This window comes from Oncorhynchus clarkii, chromosome 28 (genome assembly GCF_045791955.1).
Source record: "Oncorhynchus clarkii lewisi isolate Uvic-CL-2024 chromosome 28, UVic_Ocla_1.0, whole genome shotgun sequence".
Taxonomy (NCBI): Eukaryota; Metazoa; Chordata; class Actinopteri; order Salmoniformes; family Salmonidae; genus Oncorhynchus; species Oncorhynchus clarkii.
The window spans coordinates 20,485,604-20,508,156 of record NC_092174.1 but is presented as its reverse complement, the minus strand read 5'-3'; the positions used below and the strand labels follow the sequence as shown (position 1 = coordinate 20,508,156).

The following is a 22,553-nucleotide window of genomic DNA, read 5'->3' as shown; positions in this document are numbered from 1 at the left end:
AAACTCAACAGGTCACAAATATAATGATGTATTTGAAAAAATTATGGAGGGTTTAATTGTTATATTGAACTTAGGCTACCTTTATGATGAATTCATTATTTTGTATTAAGTACACAAAATAACTGTATGTGATCAGTCCCACAGTTCCACAATTCCCAGGCTGCTTATTTGATTGAATCCAGACTTGACATTTGTGGTATTCAATAGACATCACTGTACATTTTAACTTGAACACTTTCTTCATAGAAAGATGAGACCATTTACCCTGACCTTCAATTGATATGATTAACAAGAACATTTAAAGGCCCAGTGCAGTCAAAAATCTAATTTTCCTTTGTTTTGTATCATATCGTACAACAGCTGATGAAACTTAAAGTGTCAAAGTGTGAAAACATTTGATCAGAGTGATTTCCTGACAGTTACAATCTACACACACTCTTCTAATCAGCAGGTTTGCATGGGTGGGAGTTTCAGCTTTCCATGGTGACATCAACATTCAGTAAATTGGTTAATACACCACTAACAAAGAGACATCCAAACTGCTCTGCTAATAACAGATAATTTTCAGTTTCCCCCTCCCCACTCAGACCACTAACAGACAGTCCGAATAAAATTCTTGCTTGAAAAATATTTCGTGTTAAAAGTGATTTTTGCCCATTTTAATGGAAATCAGTAAGCTACTTAACTGTTACCCAGAAAGTATTTGATATTGATATAAACAAGGTTGCATTGGGCCTTTAAGCAAAAGGAAAGTCATATCAACTAATAATTCAAAAAAGGCACAATGAAGAGGCATTCATTCAGGCCATTAGCCGTTGGAAAAATACAGGCTGCCTAATTGCTTCTCTTTACCCTGTAATTTGCCTTCCATTATACTTTATGGGTGAGTCACAGTTTAAATGGAATGACACACTGTATGTTGTGAGGATTTTGATTCCAAGTCTGCAGATCACTCTACATATCCATGAATAGCTAGCTCTACATGGTTTAACTTTTATTTTGATGCGCTGACCAACTGTGTCTTCACTGACATTTTCTACCTCACCCTGTCTGTAATACCAACATGTTTCAAGCAGACCACCATAGTCCCTGTGCCCAAGAACACTAAGGTAACCTGCCTAAATGACTACCGACCCATAGCACTCACGTCTGTAGCCATGAAATGCTTTAAAAGACTGGTAATGGCTCACATCAACACCATTGTCCCAGAAACCCTAGACCCACTCCAATTTGCATACCGCACCAACAGATCCACAGATTATGCAATCTCTATTGCACTCCACACTGCCCTTTCACACCTGGACAAAAGGAACACATATGTGAGAATGTTATTCATTGACTATAGCTCAGTGCTCCACACCATAGTGCCCTCAAAGCTCATCACTAAGCTAAGGACCCTGTGACTAAACACCTCCCACTCAAACTGGATCCTGAACTTTCTGACAGGCCGCCCCCAGGTGGTAAGGGTAGGTAACAACACATCCACCACACTGATCCTCAACACAGGGGCCCCTCAGGGATGTGTGCTCAGTCCCCTCCTGTACTCCCTGTTCACTCATGACTGTACGGCCAGGCATGACTCCAAAGCCATCATTAAGTTTGCAGATGACACAAAAGTGGTAGGCCTGATCACTGACAAGGATGAGACAGTCTATAGGGAGGAGATCAGAGACCTGACTGTGTGGTGCAGGGACAACAACCTCTGCCTCAACGAGATCAAGACAAAGGAGATGATTGTGGACTACAGAAAAAGGAGGACTGAGCACACCCCCTTTCTCATCGACGGGGCTGTAGTGGAGCAGGTTGAGAGCTTCAAGTTCCTTAGCGTCCACATCACCAACAAACTAACATGGTCCAAGCACTCCAAGACAAAGATTTGGCATGGGTCCTCAGATCCTCAAAAGGTTCTACAGCAGCACCACCGAGAGCAACCTGACGGGTTACATCACTTCCTGGTATGGCAACTGCTCGGCCTCCGACCACAAGGCACTACAGAAGGTAGTGCGTATGGCCCAGTACATCACTGGGGTCAAGCTTCCTGCCATTCAGGACCTTGATACAAGGCGGTGTCAGAGGAAGGCCCTACAAATTGTCAACGACTCCAGTCACCTTAGTCATAGACTGTTCTCTCTGCTACTGCACAGCAAGCGGTACCGGAGCGCCAAGTCTAGGTCCAAGAGGCTTCTAAACAGCTTCTACCCCCAAGCCATAAGACTCCTGAACAGCTAATCAAATGGCTACCCAGACTATTTGCATTGACCCCCCCCCCCCCCCCCCCTTATATGCTGCTGCTACTCTCTGTCATCATCTATGCATAGTCACTTTAATAACTCTACCTACATGTACATATTACCTCAATTACTTCGACACCCCCGCACATTGACTCTGTACCGGTACCCCCTGTATATAGCCCCACTATTGTTGTTTACTGCTGCTCTTTAATTATTTGTTTTTCTTAGCTCTTACTTTTTGGGGGGTATTTTCTTAAAACTGCATTGTTGGTTAAGGGCTTGTAGGAAAGCATTTCACTGTAAGGAGAAATTATAGATAAAACGTTGGACGTAAACATTACACAACAAGTCGGAAAATCACAAATTCAACAATGAGCGGTTTGGAAGGAATCAGTGGCTAACCGCAAGCGTCGCAAAGCAATCACTATTTTGCTTCCCCTGCCTGCTATTCGGTGGAGAGGGTGTGTGGTCCAGGTCTGGGTTTAAGGATTTAAAACATCTGTCTGAAAGGGTCTCTTGTACAAGCATAAAAGGATAAACATTCACCCGCAACACCATGGGCCAGAAAATGTAGAATTGGCCATGCTGTCAATCCAGTATGACTTCTGCTGCGTTCAAAACAACTGGAAACTCAGAATTGGAAAATCGCAGACTTCAGTGCTTTCAAGAAAAAAACAAGCAACGGTAATCCAACTCGGAATTACAAGTCGGGAACTCGGGTCTCTTTCTAGAGCTCCATCTGAAGTTCACTGACATCAGGAATTGACCTCGTTTTTTTCTTCTTCGAGTTCCCAGTTGTCTTGGAAGCATCATAAATCCAGAGAATGTCAGATTTTGATGACAAAGGTTGCCCACAAGAAGGACCGCCGCACAACCCGTGCCATATGGAGTTGGTCCCCTCTTTGCTGCTTGATAACAGCCTCCACTCTTCTGGGAAGGATTTCACTAGAGTTTAGAACATTGTGGCGGGGACTTGCTTCCATTCAGCTACAAGGGCATTACTGAGGTCGGCCACTATTCCTCCCAAAGGTGTTCGATGGGGGCATTGTCATTCTGAAACAGGAAAGGGCCTTCCCCAAACTGTTGCCACACATTTGGAAGCACAGAAGGTTATTGCATGCTGTTGCGTTAAGATTTCCCTCCACTGGAGCTAAAGGGTCTAGCCCGAACCATGAAAAACACCCCCACACCATTATTCCTCCTCCACCAAACTTTACAGTTGGCACTATGCATTCGGGCAGGTAATGTTCTCCTGGCATCTGCTGAACAGATTCATCCGTCGGATTGCCAGATGGTGAAGCGTGATTCATCACTCCAAAGAACGATTTTCCATTCCTCCAGATTCCAAGGGTGGCAAGCTTTACACCACTCCAGCCGACGCTTGGAATTGCACATGGTGATCTTAAGCTTGTGTGCAGCTGCTCGCCCATGGAAACCGATTTCATGAAGAGCCCGATGAAGAGGTCTTTAGCAACCGATGACAGACGATATGTACGCGCTGTGCGCTTCAGCACTCGGTAGTCCCGCTCTGTGAGCTTGTGTGGCCTACCACTTTGCGGCTGAGCCGTTGTTGCTCCAAAATGCTTCCACATCACAATAACAGCACTTACAGTTGACCGGGGCAGCTCTAGCAGGGCAGAAATCTGATGAATTGATTTGTTGGAAAGGTGGCATCCTATCACTGTGCCACGTTGAAAGTCACTGAGTTCTTCAGTAAGGCCATTCTACTGCCAATGTTGGTCTATCCACATACGTTTGTAAATATAGTATATGTCTTGTATGCTACTGCATAATATGTATACTGTAGCTGAGAAAGTAATACTAAGAGTATGTTGTGTAATAAGCTGTTAAAACCTCTTGAAGCTAGGGGGCACTATTTTTATTTTTGTCAAAAAAAATAACTTACTTAAACAGTACTTAGAGCTAAGTGTTAATGATATAAGAAAACACATTATGAATTTACTGTTTGCGCATGGTTCAAAATTTAAAATTCATGACAGGATTCGTTATTATTGAAGGAAAATTCTTATCGACTTACACAAATCCACAAGGAGTCAGTAGAAACGATATTTGTTTATTAAGCAAGTCAGCCATATCAGATATTATTTTTTTAAAGTTGGTAAATGAGGCTGAATGAACTCTTTCGCTGCCAGACGGCCCGGCTGATAGCCAGGTGTAGCGGTGGTAAGGATTCACTCCATGGTACTGAAAGTCAGGACAGCTTTATGTAGGCCATAACAGTTTGTGGGCACCGTTGGTCACCATTTTAGTGCAATCAATGTATTGATTAGTGTTTTGTTGTGTAGCGACTTTGCTGGCATGCATCTAAAAAAAATAGGTTGAGTTTGCCCCACCATGATTTACATGCTAAAATCGCTACAGATAACAATACACAACAAAATACAATATACACGTTAAACTACACAACGTGCCACAGAATACTGCAGTAGCCCGCAAGGTGTGCCACAGAATGACGCAACTTTTAAAGGAGGAACCACTGTACACATTAAAATACATGAAAAGTGAAATACAATCATAAAACATATACACATTCTTCAGTAAAACAAACAAAACTTTCCTCTTATTTCTGTTGCTAAATAGCAGGTATTACCAAACCGGGGAACGCATACCGCAATGCCGTCGGGGGTACACCCCAAAAAAATGTGATTCACATTTTTTCAATATTTTTTTCTTCACATTTTCAAACAGTACATTTATATTTTCCAATGGGGCTATACATAGATTTTCTCGCCTGAGTAGCCTCATTTCACCGTCAAAAATAAAATGTAACCCAATAGTGTTCAGCGAAATAAAAACACAATGTCAAATACAGGTAGCCTGTTCAGATAATTAACATTCAGAACAGGCAAACCTCATACTATTGCGGAGGACTTAATTATTCATGCTGCTGTGGATATGGCTGGGACAATGCTTGGGGAAAAAGCCCCAAAAACTATAGACAATGTCTTCATCAAACAACACTGTTTCACAACGCATCAGTGACATGGCAGGAGATGTTATGAAACAATTACTGCTTTGCATACAAGCCAGTGATTTATTTGCGTTACAGCTGGATGAGTCAACAGAAGTGGCGGGCCTGGCACAGCTCCTGGTATATGTCCATTGTGTTTATGGGGTGTCAATTAAGTAAGAAATCCTCTTCTGCAAACCACTGGAAACCAGGACAATATGAGAAGATATTTGTAAAGTACTGGACAGCTTTGTGACATCAAATGGACTTTGGTGGTCAAGATGTGTTGTTATCTGTATTGATGGCCTAAAAGCCATGACAAGGAGACATACTGGAGTGGTAATGCACACGCAAGCAGTTGCTCCCTACGTCATTTGGGTACACTGCAGCATCCACCAAGAGGCTCTTGCTGCCAAGGGAATGCCTGACAGCTTGAAAGACGTTTGAGACTACAGTGAAAATGGTTAACTTTGTTAAAGCAAGGCCCCTGAACTCTTGTGTATTTTCTGCATTATTCAATGATATGGGCAGCAACCATGTAACACTTTTACAACATACAGAAGTTATTGTTATCAAGGGGCAAAGTATTGACATGTTTTTTAATTGAGAGAAGAGCTTACTTACCATAATTTTCACTTGTCTTACCGCTTGCATGATGACGAGTTTCTCACACGACTGGCCTATCTGGGAGATGTTTTTCTCGCCTGAATGATCGGAATCTAGGATTACAGGGACTCTCCACAACTATATTCAATGTGTAGAACAAAATTGAGGCTATGATTTAGAAGTTGGAGCTCTTTTCTGTCTGCATTAAGGACAACACACAGGTCTTTCCATCGTTGTATGATTTTTTTTGTGTGCAAATGAACTCCTAGCTTACAGATAATGTCAAATGTGATATAGCGAAGCACCTGAGTGAGCTGGGTGCGCAATTACGCAGGTACTTTCCCGAAACAGACGACACAAACAACTGGATTTGTTATCCCTTTCATGCCCTTCCTCCAGTCCACTTACCGATATCTGAACAAGAGAGCCTCATCGAAATTGCAACAAGCGGTTCTGTGAAAATTGAATTTAACCAGATGCCACTGCCAGATTTCTGGATAGGGCTGAGCCGAGAGTTTCTTAACTTGGCAAATCAAGACACTGATGCCCTTTGCAACCACGTGCCTATGTGAGAGTGGATTCTCGGCCCTCGCTAGCATGAAAACAAAATACAGGCACAGACTATGTGTGGGAAATGATTTAAGACTGAGACTCTCTCCAATACAGCCCAACATTGCAGAGCTATGTGCATCCTTTTAGGCACACCCTTCCCTTCCCTTCTCAACCTGTGGTGAGTTATTCACAAATTTAGATGAACAAATAAGGTTTTATACTGTATATAAGATGGCTAAATAAAGAGCAACATTATTGATTATTATTATATTATTATTTGTGCCCTGGTCCTATAAGAGCTCTTTGTCACTTCCCACGAGCCAGGTTGTGACAAAAACTCACACTCATTCTTATGTTTAATAAATGTATCATATAGTGTGTGTGTGGCAGTCTTACAATGATGGCAAAAAACAACATTTGAGAGTGCGCTGACCTTGGTGCTAGCTGGAGGTTGACTGTTTGAAGGGGTATGGCCCAGTACATCACTGGGGTCAAGCTTCCTGCAATTCAGGACCTTGATACAAGGCGGTGTCAGAGGAAGGCCCTAAAAATTGTCAACGACTCCAGTCACCTTAGTCATAGACTGTTCTCTCTGCTACTGCACAGCAAGCGGTACCGGAGCGCCAAGTCTAGGTCCAAGAGGCTTCTAAACAGCTTCTACCCCCAAGCCATAAGACCCCTGAACAGCTAATCAAATGGCTACCCAGACTATTTGCATTGACCCCCCCCCCCCTTATATGCTGCTGCTACTCTCTGTCATCATCTATGCATAGTCACTTTAATAACTCTACCTACATGTACATATTACCTCAATTACTTCGACACCCCCGCACATTGACTCTGTACCGGTACCCCCTGTATATAGCCCCACTATTGTTGTTTACTGCTGCTCTTTAATTATTTGTTTTTCTTAGCTCTTACTTTTTGGGGGGTATTTTCTTAAAACTGCATTGTTGGTTAAGGGCTTGTAGGAAAGCATTTCACTGTAAGGAGAAATTATAGATAAAACGTTGGACGTAAACATTACACAACAAGTCGGAAAATCACAAATTCAACAATGAGCGGTTTGGAAGGAATCAGTGGCTAACCGCAAGCGTCGCAAAGCAATCACTATTTTGCTTCCCCTGCCTGCTATTCGGTGGAGAGGGTGTGTGGTCCAGGTCTGGGTTTAAGGATTTAAAACATCTGTCTGAAAGGGTCTCTTGTACAAGCATAAAAGGATAAACATTCACCCGCAACACCATGGGCCAGAAAATGTAGAATTGGCCATGCTGTCAATCCAGTATGACTTCTGCTGCGTTCAAAACAACTGGAAACTCAGAATTGGAAAATCGCAGACTTCAGTGCTTTCAAGAAAAAAACAAGCTTCGGAAAATAAGTTTTGAACGGTAATCCAACTCGGAATTACAAGTCGGGAACTCGGGTCTCTTTCTAGAGCTCCATCTGAAGTTCACTGACATCAGGAATTGACCTCGTTTTTTTCTTCTTCGAGTTCCCAGTTGTCTTGGAAGCATCATAAATCCAGAGAATGTCAGATTTTGATGACAAAGGTTGCCCACAAGAAGGACCGCCGCACAACCCGTGCCATATGGAGTTGGTCCCCTCTTTGCTGCTTGATAACAGCCTCCACTCTTCTGGGAAGGATTTCACTAGAATTTAGAACATTGTGGCGGGGACTTGCTTCCATTCAGCTACAAGGGCATTACTGAGGTCGGCCACTATTCCTCCCAAAGGTGTTCGATGGGGGCATTGTCATTCTGAAACAGGAAAGGGCCTTCCCCAAACTGTTGCCACACATTTGGAAGCACAGAAGGTTATTGCATGCTGTTGCGTTAAGATTTCCCTTCACTGGAGCTAAAGGGTCTAGCCCGAACCATGAAAAACACCCCCACACCATTATTCCTCCTCTACCAAACTTTACAGTTGGCACTATGCATTCGGGCAGGTAATGTTCTCCTGGCATCTGCTGAACAGAATTATCCGTCGGATTGCCAGATGGTGAAGCGTGATTCATCACTCCAAAGAACGATTTTCCATTCCTCCAGATTCCAAGGGTGGCAAGCTTTACACCACTCCAGCCGACGCTTGGAATTGCACATGGTGATCTTAAGCTTGTGTGCAGCTGCTCGCCCATGGAAACCGATTTCATGAAGAGCCCGATGAAGAGGTCTTTAGCAACCGATGACAGACGATATGTACGCGCTGTGCGCTTCAGCACTCGGTAGTCCCGCTCTGTGAGCTTGTGTGGCCTACCACTTTGCGGCTGAGCCGTTGTTGCTCCAAAATGCTTCCACATCACAATAACAGCACTTACAGTTGACCGGGGCAGCTCTAGCAGGGCAGAAATCTGATGAATTGATTTGTTGGAAAGGTGGCATCCTATCACTGTGCCACGTTGAAAGTCACTGAGTTCTTCAGTAAGGCCATTCTACTGCCAATGTTGGTCTATCCACATACGTTTGTAAATATAGTATATGTCTTGTATGCTACTGCATAATATGTATACTGTAGCTGAGAAAGTAATACTAAGAGTATGTTGTGTAATAAGCTGTTAAAACCTCTTGAAGCTAGTGGGCACTATTTTTATTTTTGTCAAAATCACGTTCCCAAAGTAAACAGCCTATTTCTCAGAACCAGAATATGCATATAATTGACAGTTTAGGATAGAAAACACAGTTTCCAAAACTGTAAAAATATTGTCTGTGAGTATAACAGAACTGATATTGCAAGCCTGAGGAAAATCCAATCAGGAAGTGACTCTTATTTTGAAAGCTCTGTGTTCCTATGCATCCCTCTTGACCATTGAAAGGGATATCAACCAGATTCCTTTTTATGTGGCTTCCCTAAGGTGTCTACAAACTTTAGACGTAGTTTCAGGCCTTTATTTTGAAGAATGAGCGTAAACGTCCACATTGCGTAAGTGGTCAGTTGTTGGCTCTCAGTGTGATTTTTGCGCAAAACAGAGAGGTAGCCATTTTTCCTCCCGGTCCTAGTGAAAAGCCAACTGTCCCGGTTGATATACTGTATTATCGAATAGATATTTGAAAAACACCTTGAGGATTGATTATAAAAAACATTTGCCATGTTTCCGTCGATATTATGGATATAATTTGGAATTTTTGTCTGCGTTGTCGTGACTGCTATTTCCGGTGGATTCCTGGGCATAACGTATCAAACTACCGGAGGTATTTGGATATAAATAATATCTTTATGGAACAAAAGGAACATTTGCTGTCTAACTGGGAGTCTCTTGAGTGAAAACATCCGAAGATCATCAAAGGTAAACGATTAATTTGATTGCTTTTCTGATTTTCGTGACCAAGTTACCTGCCGCTAGGTGTACATAATGTTTTGCTGTGATATCGATAAACTTACACAAATGCACTTGTGATTTCATGAATATTAATATTTTCTAGTAAGATTATTTGACCGTTGCGCTATGTTATTTAGCGTAGTTGATGACAATTATCCCGGATCCGGGATGGGTGGTTCCAAGATTAATAGCCCATGTGTCTCAACCTTAGAATGTGGTTCCTCTCCCCCTCAGAACATAGCTTACTGTTCTGACTTGGTGGTGCACACATAGCCTTCAGTCTGTTTTAGAGAAATGTCATCATCAAATATTGAGCTTTCATTGTCTGCTTTTATGCCCCCGTTATTTATCCTAGGGTTCTGACTTGGTGTACAGGAAGAATATTGTAAGAACGTCCCACTACGTAAGTCTTAGCTCACTCATTAATGTCTTTATTGAATTTACGGCTAGCCTCTTATCCACTAATTGTTCCCTTATGCCATAGTTTGTACATCTCAATTGTTATATTGCTTATATAGATCTATCTCATTACTATTTTATTCATAATTTTAGAGAATGTTGGAATGATGCATTTCATTGTTTTGTTTACTTACTTGTATTACAATTAGCTCATGTGCTTTTCTTCATGAGGAGGGGATACTATATAATGTTGTTGGGTCCATAACCATGTTTGCCAGTGAAAGTCTCTTCCCATTCAAATATTTTTTTTCTACATAAAGTTCAGTAATAGACCCATGTAATTCCAGTTGATATTGCAAGGGTTGTTTTGTCTGCGAAATGCGTTGTCTGTGCATTGGAATTTTATCTATAAAAGTGGATGCTCGTGATTCCATTTTCCATCCATTTTAGACCACATAGGCCTAAAATACTTAAATTGGTAGGCTAACTGCATCTCTCTCTCTCTCTCTCTCTCTCTCTCTCTCTCTGTGGTAACTTAAAGAAGAGTAACGTTAAGGCCTCGACATCTTGCTGAATTTATCTGAATTTCTGTCTGTCCATTTTCAAAGCTGAACGAATAGGCCTACCTCGCCGCAGATCGTTTGCTTGCACTTACTTAAACAGTACTTAGAGCTAAGTGTTAATGATATAAGAAAACACATTATGAATTTACTGTTTGCGCATGGTTCAAAATTTAAAATTCATGACAGGATTCGTTATTATTGAAGGAAAATTCTTATCGACTTACACAAATCCACAAGGAGTCAGTAGAAACGATATTTGTTTATTAAGCAAGTCAGCCATATCAGATATTATTTTTTTAAAGTTGGTAAATGAGGCTGAATGAACTCTTTCGCTGCCAGACGGCCCGGCTGATAGCCAGGTGTAGCGGTGGTAAGGATTCACTCCATGGTACTGAAAGTCAGGACAGCTTTATGTAGGCCCTAACAGTTTGTGGGCACCGTTGGTCACCATTTTAGTGCAATCAATGTATTGATTAGTGTTTTGTTGTGTAGCGACTTTGCTGGCATGCATCTAAAAAAAATAGGTTGAGTTTGCCCCACCATGATTTACATGCTAAAATCGTTACAGATAACAATACACAACAAAATACAATATACACGTTAAACTACACAACGTGCCACAGAATACTGCAGTAGCCCGCAAGGTGTGCCACAGAATGACGCAACTTTTAAAGGAGGAACCACTGTACACATTAAAATACATGAAAAGTGAAATACAATCATAAAACATATACACATTCTTCAGTAAAACAAACAAAACTTTCCTCTTATTTCTGTTGCTAAATAGCAGGTATTACCAAACCGGGGAACGCATACCGCAATGCCGTCGGGGGTACACCCCAAAAAAATGTGATTCACATTTTTTCAATATTTTTTTCTTCACATTTTCAAACAGTACATTTATATTTTCCAATGGGGCTATACATAGATTTTCTCGCCTGAGTAGCCTCATTTCACCGTCAAAAATAAAATGTAACCCAATAGTGTTCAGCGAAATAAAAACACAATGTCAAATACAGGTAGCCTGTTCAGATAATTAACATTCAGAACAGGCAAACCTCATACTATTGTGGAGGACTTAATTATTCATGCTGCTGTGGATATGGCTGGGACAATGCTGGGGGAAAAAGCCCCAAAAACTATAGACAATGCCTTCATCAAACAACACTGTTTCACAACGCATCAGTGACATGGCAGGAGATGTTATGAAACAATTACTGCTTCGCATACAAGCCAGTGATTTATTTGCGTTACAGCTGGATGAGTCAACAGAAGTGGCGGGCCTGGCACAGCTCCTGGTATATGTCCATTGTGTTTATGGGGTGTCAATTAAGTAGGAAATCCTCTTCTGCAAACCACTGGAAACCAGGACAATATGAGAAGATATTTTTAAAGTACTGGACAGCTTTGTGACATCAAATGGACTTTGGTGGTCAAGATGTGTTGTTATCTGTATTGATGGCGCAAAAGCCATGACAAGGAGACATACTGGAGTGGTAATGCACACGCAAGCAGTTGCTCCCTACGTCATTTGGGTACACTGCAGCATCCACCAAGAGGCTCTTGCTGCCAAGGGAATGCCTGACAGCTTGAAAGACGTTTGAGACTACAGTGAAAATGGTTAACTTTGTTAAAGCAAGGCCCCTGAACTCTTGTGTATTTTCTGCATTATTCAATGATATGGGCAGCAACCATGTAACACTTTTACAACATACAGAAGTTATTGTTATCAAGGGGCAAAGTATTGACATGTTTTTTAATTGAGAGAAGAGCTTACTTACCATAATTTTCACTTGTCTTACCGCTTGCATGATGACGAGTTTCTCACACGACTGGCCTATCTGGGAGATGTTTTTCTCGCCTGAATGATCGGAATCTAGGATTACAGGGACTCTCCACAACTATATTCAATGTGTAGAACAAAATTGAGGCTATGATTTAGAAGTTGGATCTCTTTTCTGTCTGCATTAAGGACAACACACAGGTCTTTCCATCGTTGTATGATTTTTTATGTGTGCAAACGAACTCCTAGCTTACAGATAATGTCAAATGTGATATAGCGAAGCACCTGAGTGAGCTGGGTGCGCAATTACGCAGGTACTTTCCCGAAACAGACGACACAAACAACTGGATTTGTTATCCCTTTCATGCCCTTCCTCCAGTCCACTTACCGATATCTGAACAAGAGAGCCTCATCGAAATTGCAACAAGCGGTTCTGTGAAAATTGAATTTAACCAGATGCCACTGCCAGATTTCTGGATAGGGCTGAGACGAGAGTTTCTTAACTTGGCAAATCAAGACACTGATGCCCTTTGCAACCACGTGCCTATGTGAGAGTGGATTCTCGGCCCTCGCTAGCATGAAAACAAAATACAGGCACATACTATGTGTGGGAAATGATTTAAGACTGAGACTCTCTCCAATACAGCCCAACATTGCAGAGCTATGTGCATCCTTTTAGGCACACCCTTCCCTTCCCTTCTCAACCTGTGGTGAGTTATTCACAAATTTAGATGAACAAATAAGGTTTTATACTGTATATAAGATGGCTAAATAAAGAGCAACATTATTGATTATTATTATATTATTATTTGTGCCCTGGTCCTATAAGAGCTCTTTGTCACTTCCCACGAGCCAGGTTGTGACAAAAACTCACACTCATTCTTATGTTTAATAAATGTATCATATAGTGTGTGTGTGGCAGTCTTACAATGATGGCAAAAAACAACATTTGAGAGTGCGCGGACCTTGGTGCTAGAGGGGGTATGCAGCTGGAGGTTGACTGTTTGAAGGGGTATGGGACTATAAAACGTTTGGGAACCACTGCTATATAGGATAGCAAGATAACAAGGAGTAGAAGTGAGTAACTAAATCAAACTATCTAAATGGTTAATTAAATGACGAGAGAAAGTCCAATACTGACCCTTTGAAACACAACATTAATGAAAAACTGTGTTTAAGAAAAGTAAAGATACAAGCTCTTTAAAGATGAAAGATATTGCTACATCTCTTTTTATGAAGTCAAGGAAATAAGGCTCAGACACTTTTAGATCTTGGCCTTGTTTCCCAGTGCCTTCGTAGTGTTAAGATCATCATTAGAACCATCTTAAAATGTATCTTTAGTAGCTGAGGTGTTTCCCAGAGCCTTTATTAGTAAAGAGTCTCTTAAAAACCTTTGCACATCTATGAGTGATCCCGACCACCCGTAGAGCAGCCAAAGTGCATCATTAATTAAGCTCTTCTTTTTTTTTTACCTCACAATAGATCATTCTAAAACAACGTATAAGTGTTTTGTGTGAATGATGATACAATAATATCTGTTTCATTTGGGTAATGTGACATTTAAAATATCAATTTGTAAAATTTTGTTGCGTTACAGTCTTATTCTAAAATGTCTTATTCTAAAATGGATTAAATGTTTTTCCTTATCAATCTACACACAATACCCCATAATGACAAAGTGAAAACAGGTTTTTAGAAATGTTTGCAAATGTAAAAAAAATAAAGACCAAAAATACTGTATTTACATAAGTATTCAGACCCTTTGCTATAGACTCGAAATTGAGCTCAGGTGCATCCTGTTTCCATGAATCATCCTTGAGATGTTTCTACAACATTATTGTAGAATTGTAGAGTTCACCTGTGGTAAATTGAATGGACATGATTTGGAAAGGCACATACACACCTGTCTATATAAGGTCCCACAGTTGACAATGCATGTCAGAGCAAAAACAATGCCAAGAGGTCAAAGGAATTGTCCGTTGAGGCCTTGGTCAGGGAGGTGACCAAGAATCCGATGGTCACTCTGACAGAGCTCTAGAGTTCCTCTGTGGAGATGGGAGAACCTTCCAGAAGGACAATCGTCTCTGCAGCACTCCACCAATCAGGTCTTTATGGTAGAATAGCCAGATGAAAGCCACTCCTCAATAAAAGGCACATGACAGCCTGCTTGGGGGGTTGCCAAAAGGCACCCAAAGGACTCTCAGACTCTCAGAAACAAGATTCTCTGGTCTGATGAAACCAAGGCACCGCTCATCACCTGGCCAATACCATCCCTACGATGAAGCATGGTGGTGGCAGCATCATGAAGTGGGGATGTTTTTCAGCGGCAGGGACTGGGACACTAGTCAGGACAGAGGGAAAGATGAATGGAGCAAAGTACAGAGATCCTTGATGAAAACCTGCTCCAAAGCACTCAGGACCTCAGACGAATGTTCACCTTTCAACAGGGCAACGACCCTAACCACACAGCCAAGACAACGCAGGAGTGGCATCGGGATAAGTCTTTGAATTTCTTTGAGTGGCCCAGCTAGAGCTCAGACTTGAACCTGATCAAACAACTCTGGAGAGACTTGAAAATACCTGTGCAGTGATGCTCCCCATCCAACCTGACATAGTTTGAAAGGATCTGCAGAGAAAAATGGGAATAACTCCCCAAATACAGGTGTGCCAAGCTTGTTGCGTCCTACCATTGGAAAACTCAAGGCTGTAATCGCTGCCAACGGTGCTTCAACAAAGAACTTAGTAAAGGGTCTGAATACTTATGTAATTGTGATATTTCAGTTTTTTTATATACATTTGCAAAGATTATGAGGTATTATGTAGATTGATGAGGATTTTTTTTTTTTTATACATTTTATAATAAGGCTATCACTGTACGTAACACAATGTGGAAAAAGTGAAGGGGCACTGTTAATGTCGTAATGTGCATATTCGCATCAACCTGAGGCCGTTGCCGAATCTCACAATAATGGGGCTATCGTTCAAAATGCAGGCTCCCACGAGAGGAGATACTCAGATTGCTCGACCTTGTGTCTCCCTCAATCAGCCGATCAACCCGCTACAACTTTTCACTGAGTGCTGAGGTGCAGCTTCTAACAGCCTGTGGGGAGTTCCCTCCAGGTCCTTGGGGATTACCGCTGCCTCCAAAAATGATTTTTTAATGAAAAACCAAAATGTGTGCAGGTGAGGGCTTGTTGCTGTATGTATTTGTAGAATAAAATAAAATAATCTGAGACAGGCCATGCCAGTGTGAGGTCTCCTAGACAGAGAGCTCCTGTACATTCTTTGTAATAATACATAATAATACAAAATGTATAGCATTTTTCCATATTGAACTATTGATTTAGATTAATATTGTCTGAATAGTTTGAATGCAGCACAGTTTCAAGACTGAAGTTGGATGTTGGTTTTTGGCTAGCTAGCTAGCTAATATTAGCTGGCAAGCATGTAATGTTTTGAGTTGATTATGCCTATTGTCCAGAGGTTGAGGATGAAGAGAAGCACGTGTAGAGAGATGAAAGTTGACCAAGTTATAAGGATACTCCTGAAGTACTATTGAAGTGTGGTGTGCTTTCTGGCACCTTGTGACTGCCGTAGCATAAACCAAGTGGGTGCTGCATTTTGGTAGTAGTGAATAGTAGCTAGCTACTAGTCCAGTGGCTAGTACGGAACTCTAACTTCATTTGACTAAGTCCTACTACGAAGCCACAGACAGCGTGGATGGCGAGACACCGTGATGACAATGTGCTGCCTGTCTGCTCCCGGCTCTCCCCTTGACCTCCTCCTTCCTCCGCTGACCTCAATCAAGCCATGAACTTTCTCAATCTTTAGTCTCTTGACCGTCGATCTACTTATTAGGATTAATTATGTTGCTGTTTTAAATTGCTTGTTTTTTTGTTGTTGCTTTACAGTGCTTTGAGATTTCTTTATGTAATGAATAACTTTAGAAAAGTTGAATAAATTATTATTATTATATTGTGGTGCAGTGTGCTAAAGCACTGTGGAGGAAGGACAAACAGGGTTCAAATCTTCAAATCAATGATCATTACAAGACAAAAATGGTTTGATTGTGGATTATTCCAATTTGTTTTCATTCATACATTTTTTTTGCAAATTGTATAGGCCTAGGCTACATTTCAAATTAAATGTGGGTTATTAGTAATCTTTGCTTATGACAACTGGCATTGATTTCAGCACCAGGAAACTGGACAACTCCCCCAACGGGATCATGTTAAAATCCGAACACACCCTCCCTCAACAACCCTTTTAGCTGTCGCTCTTATAGGTTCACTCTACGTGCTCGTTTGGGAAACACTTAAAAATTTGGCACGTAAATAACAATTAATCTGGTACGATCATCGTAATGCTTAAGTTCCATCGCATCTGGGAACAAGGCCCAGAGGCTTTTCTTCTTTGTGTTCCTGCCAGTGAGCAAGACGTGGCGATAAATGATTATCAAACAAGGCCTCAGAGGGATCACACAGCTCCAAAGCTGAGTAAATCAGAAGCATCTAGAGGTGGTAGGTAGCTGTGGTGTGTGCTACCACCCTGGGGGCACCCAACTCGAGCATTCATCACATCATCAATCACAAGACATGGAGTTATTTACTCAGTTTTCAAAAAAAGATGCCAAATGATAAATATAATAAAATAAATACAGGAAACAAGTAGGGTATAAAGTGATATAATATGGGAGAATCGTACACATTATGCCAGTAAAAGGTAGATGTACACACAGAAGGTGCACTAGGAGAAAGAGGACTGTGGTAGTCTACTGCAAGACTTAATGGATACACAGTATCACAATTATATTCATTGTTTGTTTGACATGAGCAGTAATGTGTTTTTGTTGTATGCAGTCACTTGTATTTGGCCTGTTGCACAAATGTGGAGCTGTTATAGGCTACATCATTAACTATTCTGATCTCAGCTGGAAAAAAAAGAGACTCCTAACTATTTCAGTGCTTCACAGAGAATAATTCAAATGTCTAAAGATTAATCAACTTCTGCAAAAGACAAATTAATCAAAGGATAATCTGCCCTTTTGCTAATGGTATTAAAGCTAAAAATTCATCCTCCAACTAATCTAAAGCCCAGTTCCATGATCACTCTTTAAAAAGTCTGCTTGGATGTATTGATGTGATTTTATCAATCGTTACTGATTTTGAAATTGTGTTGTTTGTGAATAATATGTCATTTATGAAATCAGGAGCTTGCAAATCTTGACTGATCCCCCTGATATCAGAGCTTTCCTACACCAAATCATTCCCAGTTGACCGCCTGAGAATGAACCTTCAACAGATGCATATTTAAACTGAAAAATATATAACATAATTAAACAGGATAGGACATTCCATCAGGTTTAAAACAGTTACAAGTTGACTAAAACGAGAAGGTGGACATTTCATCTGATTAATCCCTAAAACGCTAATATACAGTATGCCATACCTGTGCCAGACTGAATTGCTAAAAACTATAGACCCAAACATCATGCAGCTGTATAATCTCGTTTTTTATATCTGATGGTGTGAGCTTATGTTACAAGAATGTGACATTTTCAAGTGAAGAATCCTAATAAAATACGTATCATTAAAAAACGATAGAAGAAAATGTTTACCAAGAGCAACTAAGGCAGGCCAAGGACTCAGTTAAGACCATCTATTGGAAGGATTTCAAAACTCTGATACAAGGATAACTTTGAACTCAGCAAATGGTGGATGTGTGAAGCGAAACCTTTTCAACTGATTCATCAAGAGCAGCCAGGTGAAATTGCAATAAAAATGCCTTGGATACTCAGTGACTATATTTTGTGTTTCCCACATTTTAACAAAAGTAACTTTTCTCCAAATGCCATTTGTCTAATGAAACTACCCACACGCAATGAATGCAATCAGGTTTATGGCTAAATAGCTTAAAAGCTGCATTTGTTGAAGTTTGTAAAAAAAATATTATTTTGGGTATGTTTTTTCTGCACTTCAAAAAATATCTATGTGCAAGGAGTACATTTCCTTTGGAGGTGTTATGAACCATTTAACAATTCAATGTTTTCTGGTATTACATTGCCAAATGAGTTTTGTTTTTGCTGCTCGCTTATTGATTTCTTGCTCAATTTTAGTGTTCCATTACTCCATCATGAATCATGATCAATGAAACACTTGCAATGTCTGACATCAACCTTATAATGAGTGCTACATTCTCCAGAACAGTTAATTGGGAATCAAAATGCTTTCAATACAGAGGATACTCAATGATGATTATAATGGAATGAAAATACTGGTATGTAGCCTCAAGATATTATTTTCTTCATAGCTAATATCATCACTCCTTATAAAAAGTACAGTATCTCATGAAACACATATGGAATAGTTGAATCTCTCACCTCACATCCACAGCATCTTCCATGACAGTCATATCAGTCTTGCACTTGGCTGATGGGTTGATTGCCAGCTCAGCAGGTGGAATGACAAAGCTTTTACTCAATGGTAACCACATCCCTTCCCCCAATGTGTATGTGAACCTAAAGAGGAAGAATACAAGGATTTTGACATTGGAAACAAAGCGGGAAAAGTGCCGCAAAGTATATTTTGAAAGAACATTTCCCACTTTGTCCATTTCATTTAGTATTTAAAAAACCTGGGGCTCCTACCACTTTGCTAATGCCTGTTTGTCTGAAATATGCAAATGTACAGGTCTTCTGGTGCCTTGTTGAGTGGTACTGTAGCTCAGAAGATCAGTGTGGGGAACATCTGTGCTTGCTTTACTACAGGGAAATACAATACATCTAAAGATTGCTTGCTGCCCATAGTAGCCTTGGGGACTTTGGATGCTTTCAGAATTTATATCTCTCTGGATAATCACAAGTGTTTCCTCAGTTATCTTCAAAAACATTTTACACTCATTTAAACTAAAGGTTGATTGGGCTGAGGAGTAGCATGTGATGTTTTTTCTGGCACATCATCTATTACAAGAGTCTGGACCAAGTACTGTATTCTAGGGGGATTCTTGATCTACCCTTGAACTTACTTCGGCATTGTTTACTATCCATCTAACAGGCTTCAACATGAACCTCAAAGTCAAACTGTTTACACCTGCATAAAGATGTACATAAAGAAGGTGTTCTTCTATTTGACACCAAACGCAGTTGTATCATTTCTTATATATTATGCAAGCATCATCGTAGCACAAAAAAAATTGACTTGTTGATTAAAATGGTTAATGGACATTTTTTTGCAGACTTAACATATTTTGCATTTCACATTGTGCAATTGGAATCTAAAAAAAATGCTAACTTAGCATAGGAAAAGGCCACCAGATCACTGCATGCATTACTAGTCACTTTAGGAAGGGAATGATTAAACCCACTGTAAGAGAGAGCTTTAATTATGTCCCTCCAATTACCTCCTCTGCTTCCAACTGTAGTGTTATATGAATCAACCTCTCTCAGTCCTACCATTTAATATCATGCACTGGATTCTTCCAAGTGATTATGGGCAGACAGGCAAGTCTATTATAACAGTATTATTATCCTATTATTTCCCTGGAAGTCATTGCTACAGCCCCATAAGACTCTCTCCTTATTCAGAGGAAATATGCATTTTCTTTGTGGTACAGTATGGGATGATGCCCATATGAAACAAGAAATTCCTTAAACAACAGAAGCTTGTGGAACAGTAGCAAGGGACACTCCTCACTGGAGTTCGTGAGCACAAGAATGAATCACAAGAGAAAACAACCTTTGAGGTTGAACCCCCTCCACCCATTCAGTGCAGGTGTATACAGTGATAGAAAGACTTGACCTGCCATACAAACCCAACCAGTTTATTTTCTTCCTGTACTTGATCTAGTTTCTGCCCAAGCCCTGCCCTGGCACTGTGACAGCTTGCAAATGGATTCAACTAATCGAACTCTAACAAGTTACTTATCTAGATGCTAGACTGCTTCACACGATTATAGATCCCCATGTTATTTGAGATTGTTGACTGACTAGTGTGTATAGGATCTTATTTTGAATTAACATGCTGCTCTTGATTCACATGATCCCCAAGCTCAGGAAAAAAAAAATGTTTCTAATTTTAATTTTGTATTCATTTCATGAGTGCAATACTGTTTTGTTGAATTGTAATACACGGATGGGTGACTTGGCAAATGGGCAGCCCCTAAAAGCGTTAATTATGTGTGCACCATTTGAACATAAGAGTGTGAGTGAGGTTCAAAGAGGAGCCTGAGACATTTGAATTCCAATGGATGTTGGTGTAAAACGCTTGAGCACAAAGTTACTTTAAACCCGATGATGAACAGAATATCGAGACAGGCCCCCTGAGCATTAACATTCCAAAGGGGAATCAAATGTATCAAAGAGCCTCATAGAGATGTTTGTATGATGGCTGCTCTCAATGACTAACAAAGACAGCGCTTACAACCATGAGAATAACTAAACCATCCCTGTGAAAATATAATCTGTGTCTCAAATGGCACCCTATTCCCGAAATAGTGCACTCCTTTTGACCAGAGCCCTATGGGCCATGGTCAAAAGCAGTGCACTATATAAGGAATAGGGTGCCATTTGGGATGTAAAACTGTTCTTTGTTGAGAGCAGTGTCAAGCAGCATAATCAGTATTGTTGTTGTGTCCTTGGCTTTTAAGGAGGCATCTAGATATTGTATATATACAAAACAGGAGGCATATCATTGATAAGGGTTTTCCCTCCCACGTCCCCAGTCTTTCTCTGTACTCAATTGTAAAATAAATTAGAAAACAACTGTGATGGTTTATATCATAGAATGCAAATGTTGACTTTCTATCGACCAAGAACATTGTGTGATATTTTACGAAACAGGCCTCAGCATTGCTGTAACAACAAATTCAAACTTTCTTCTGTGGTTTCGTGAGGTTGCATGTTTTTTTTTTAAATAGCACATTCTCATTAATTCCACTGGGTATACGACAACAGAAGAAGATAAATATAACATTTCAAATGTATTACACATTTCATGCAAGGATCAAATGTAAGTACCCAAAAGTAATCAGACAAATTAGAACTAGAGAACTAAACTGAAGCTGTGTGTGCATGTAGTTAAACTATTAAAATCAGTTTTATGCCTTACACATAAAACAAAATCAATTGTATTACCCGATCAGGGAATGGTTTTTAAAGAATTAACAAATCCCATGATTTAAGATTATTCTCTTTGTAAACATACCCCATGTAGAGCTCAAATGGTACAAAATGAAATACTGCTTTTTTGTGAACATTACTTATTTATCATGTACAGAGTGATACAATTCCTTCATGCCGTTAAAAGAACAAGATAACTCAGCTTCAACTAAGACAAGATTGGAACTTTGGTGTTTTCTAATGAAACATAATATTTAAAAAAAAGTAGAAAGTATGTCCTGAAATGTTGTTAGACAGAATAGGAACACAATCTTTTTTTTCTTATAGTGTAAAATCTACTCGATAAGCTTTCACTTCTTTCTATACCATCTTCAAAAGTGATTATCTCCCGTGTTGTTCACAAGTAGTAGTATCAGCCATAATAAAATGAAAAAACGTTTCATATTGTAAAAAAAAGTTACTGCTTTCCAACGGGTCAACTCAATTTCATGCTGTTTTAAAAAGGGTTACTTATTTTTTATTTTACGTAATAAGATCCCCATTAGCCCGACGCCATTGGCAAAAGCTAGTCTTTCTGGAGTCCGACACATAATGAAAAATACAGTACAGACTAAATGTACTTCATTCATTTAAAAATATTAACATGTAGTGTGTGTGTGTGTGTGTGTGTGTGTGTGTGTGTGTGTGTGTGTGTGTGTGTGTGTGTGTGTGTGTGTGTGTGCGTGCGTGCATGCGTGCGTGGGTGGGTGGGTGCGTGCATATCTATCAGTTACACATACTGTACATGTCAGAACATACACCCAACAAGTAGGTCACATGGGGAGAGGCATTGTGCCGTGAGGTGTGGCTATATTTGTTTTTTGAAACCAGGTTTGCTGTTCACTTGCACTATATAAGATGGAAGGGAATTCCATGCACTCATGCTCTGTATAATACTGTACGTTTCCTTGAATTTGTTCTGGACCTGGGTACTGTGAAAAGACTCCTGGTGGCATGTCTGGTGGGGTAAGTGTGTGTGTC

The 22,553-nt window shown here is 40.3% G+C and overlaps 1 protein-coding gene across 2 annotated transcripts in view; it reads right to left on the bottom strand.

Moving 5' to 3' along the window:
* Positions 1 to 22,553, bottom strand: part of LOC139387107 (astrotactin-1-like) — a 251,064-nt gene that overhangs the window by 133,228 nt on the left and 95,283 nt on the right. For both annotated transcript variants that reach the window (XM_071133115.1, XM_071133116.1), the window contains exon 9: positions 18,798 to 18,935. In XM_071133115.1, coding sequence (XP_070989216.1) covers positions 18,798 to 18,935 — 138 coding nt within the window. The remainder of the gene's footprint in view (positions 1 to 18,797; positions 18,936 to 22,553) is intronic.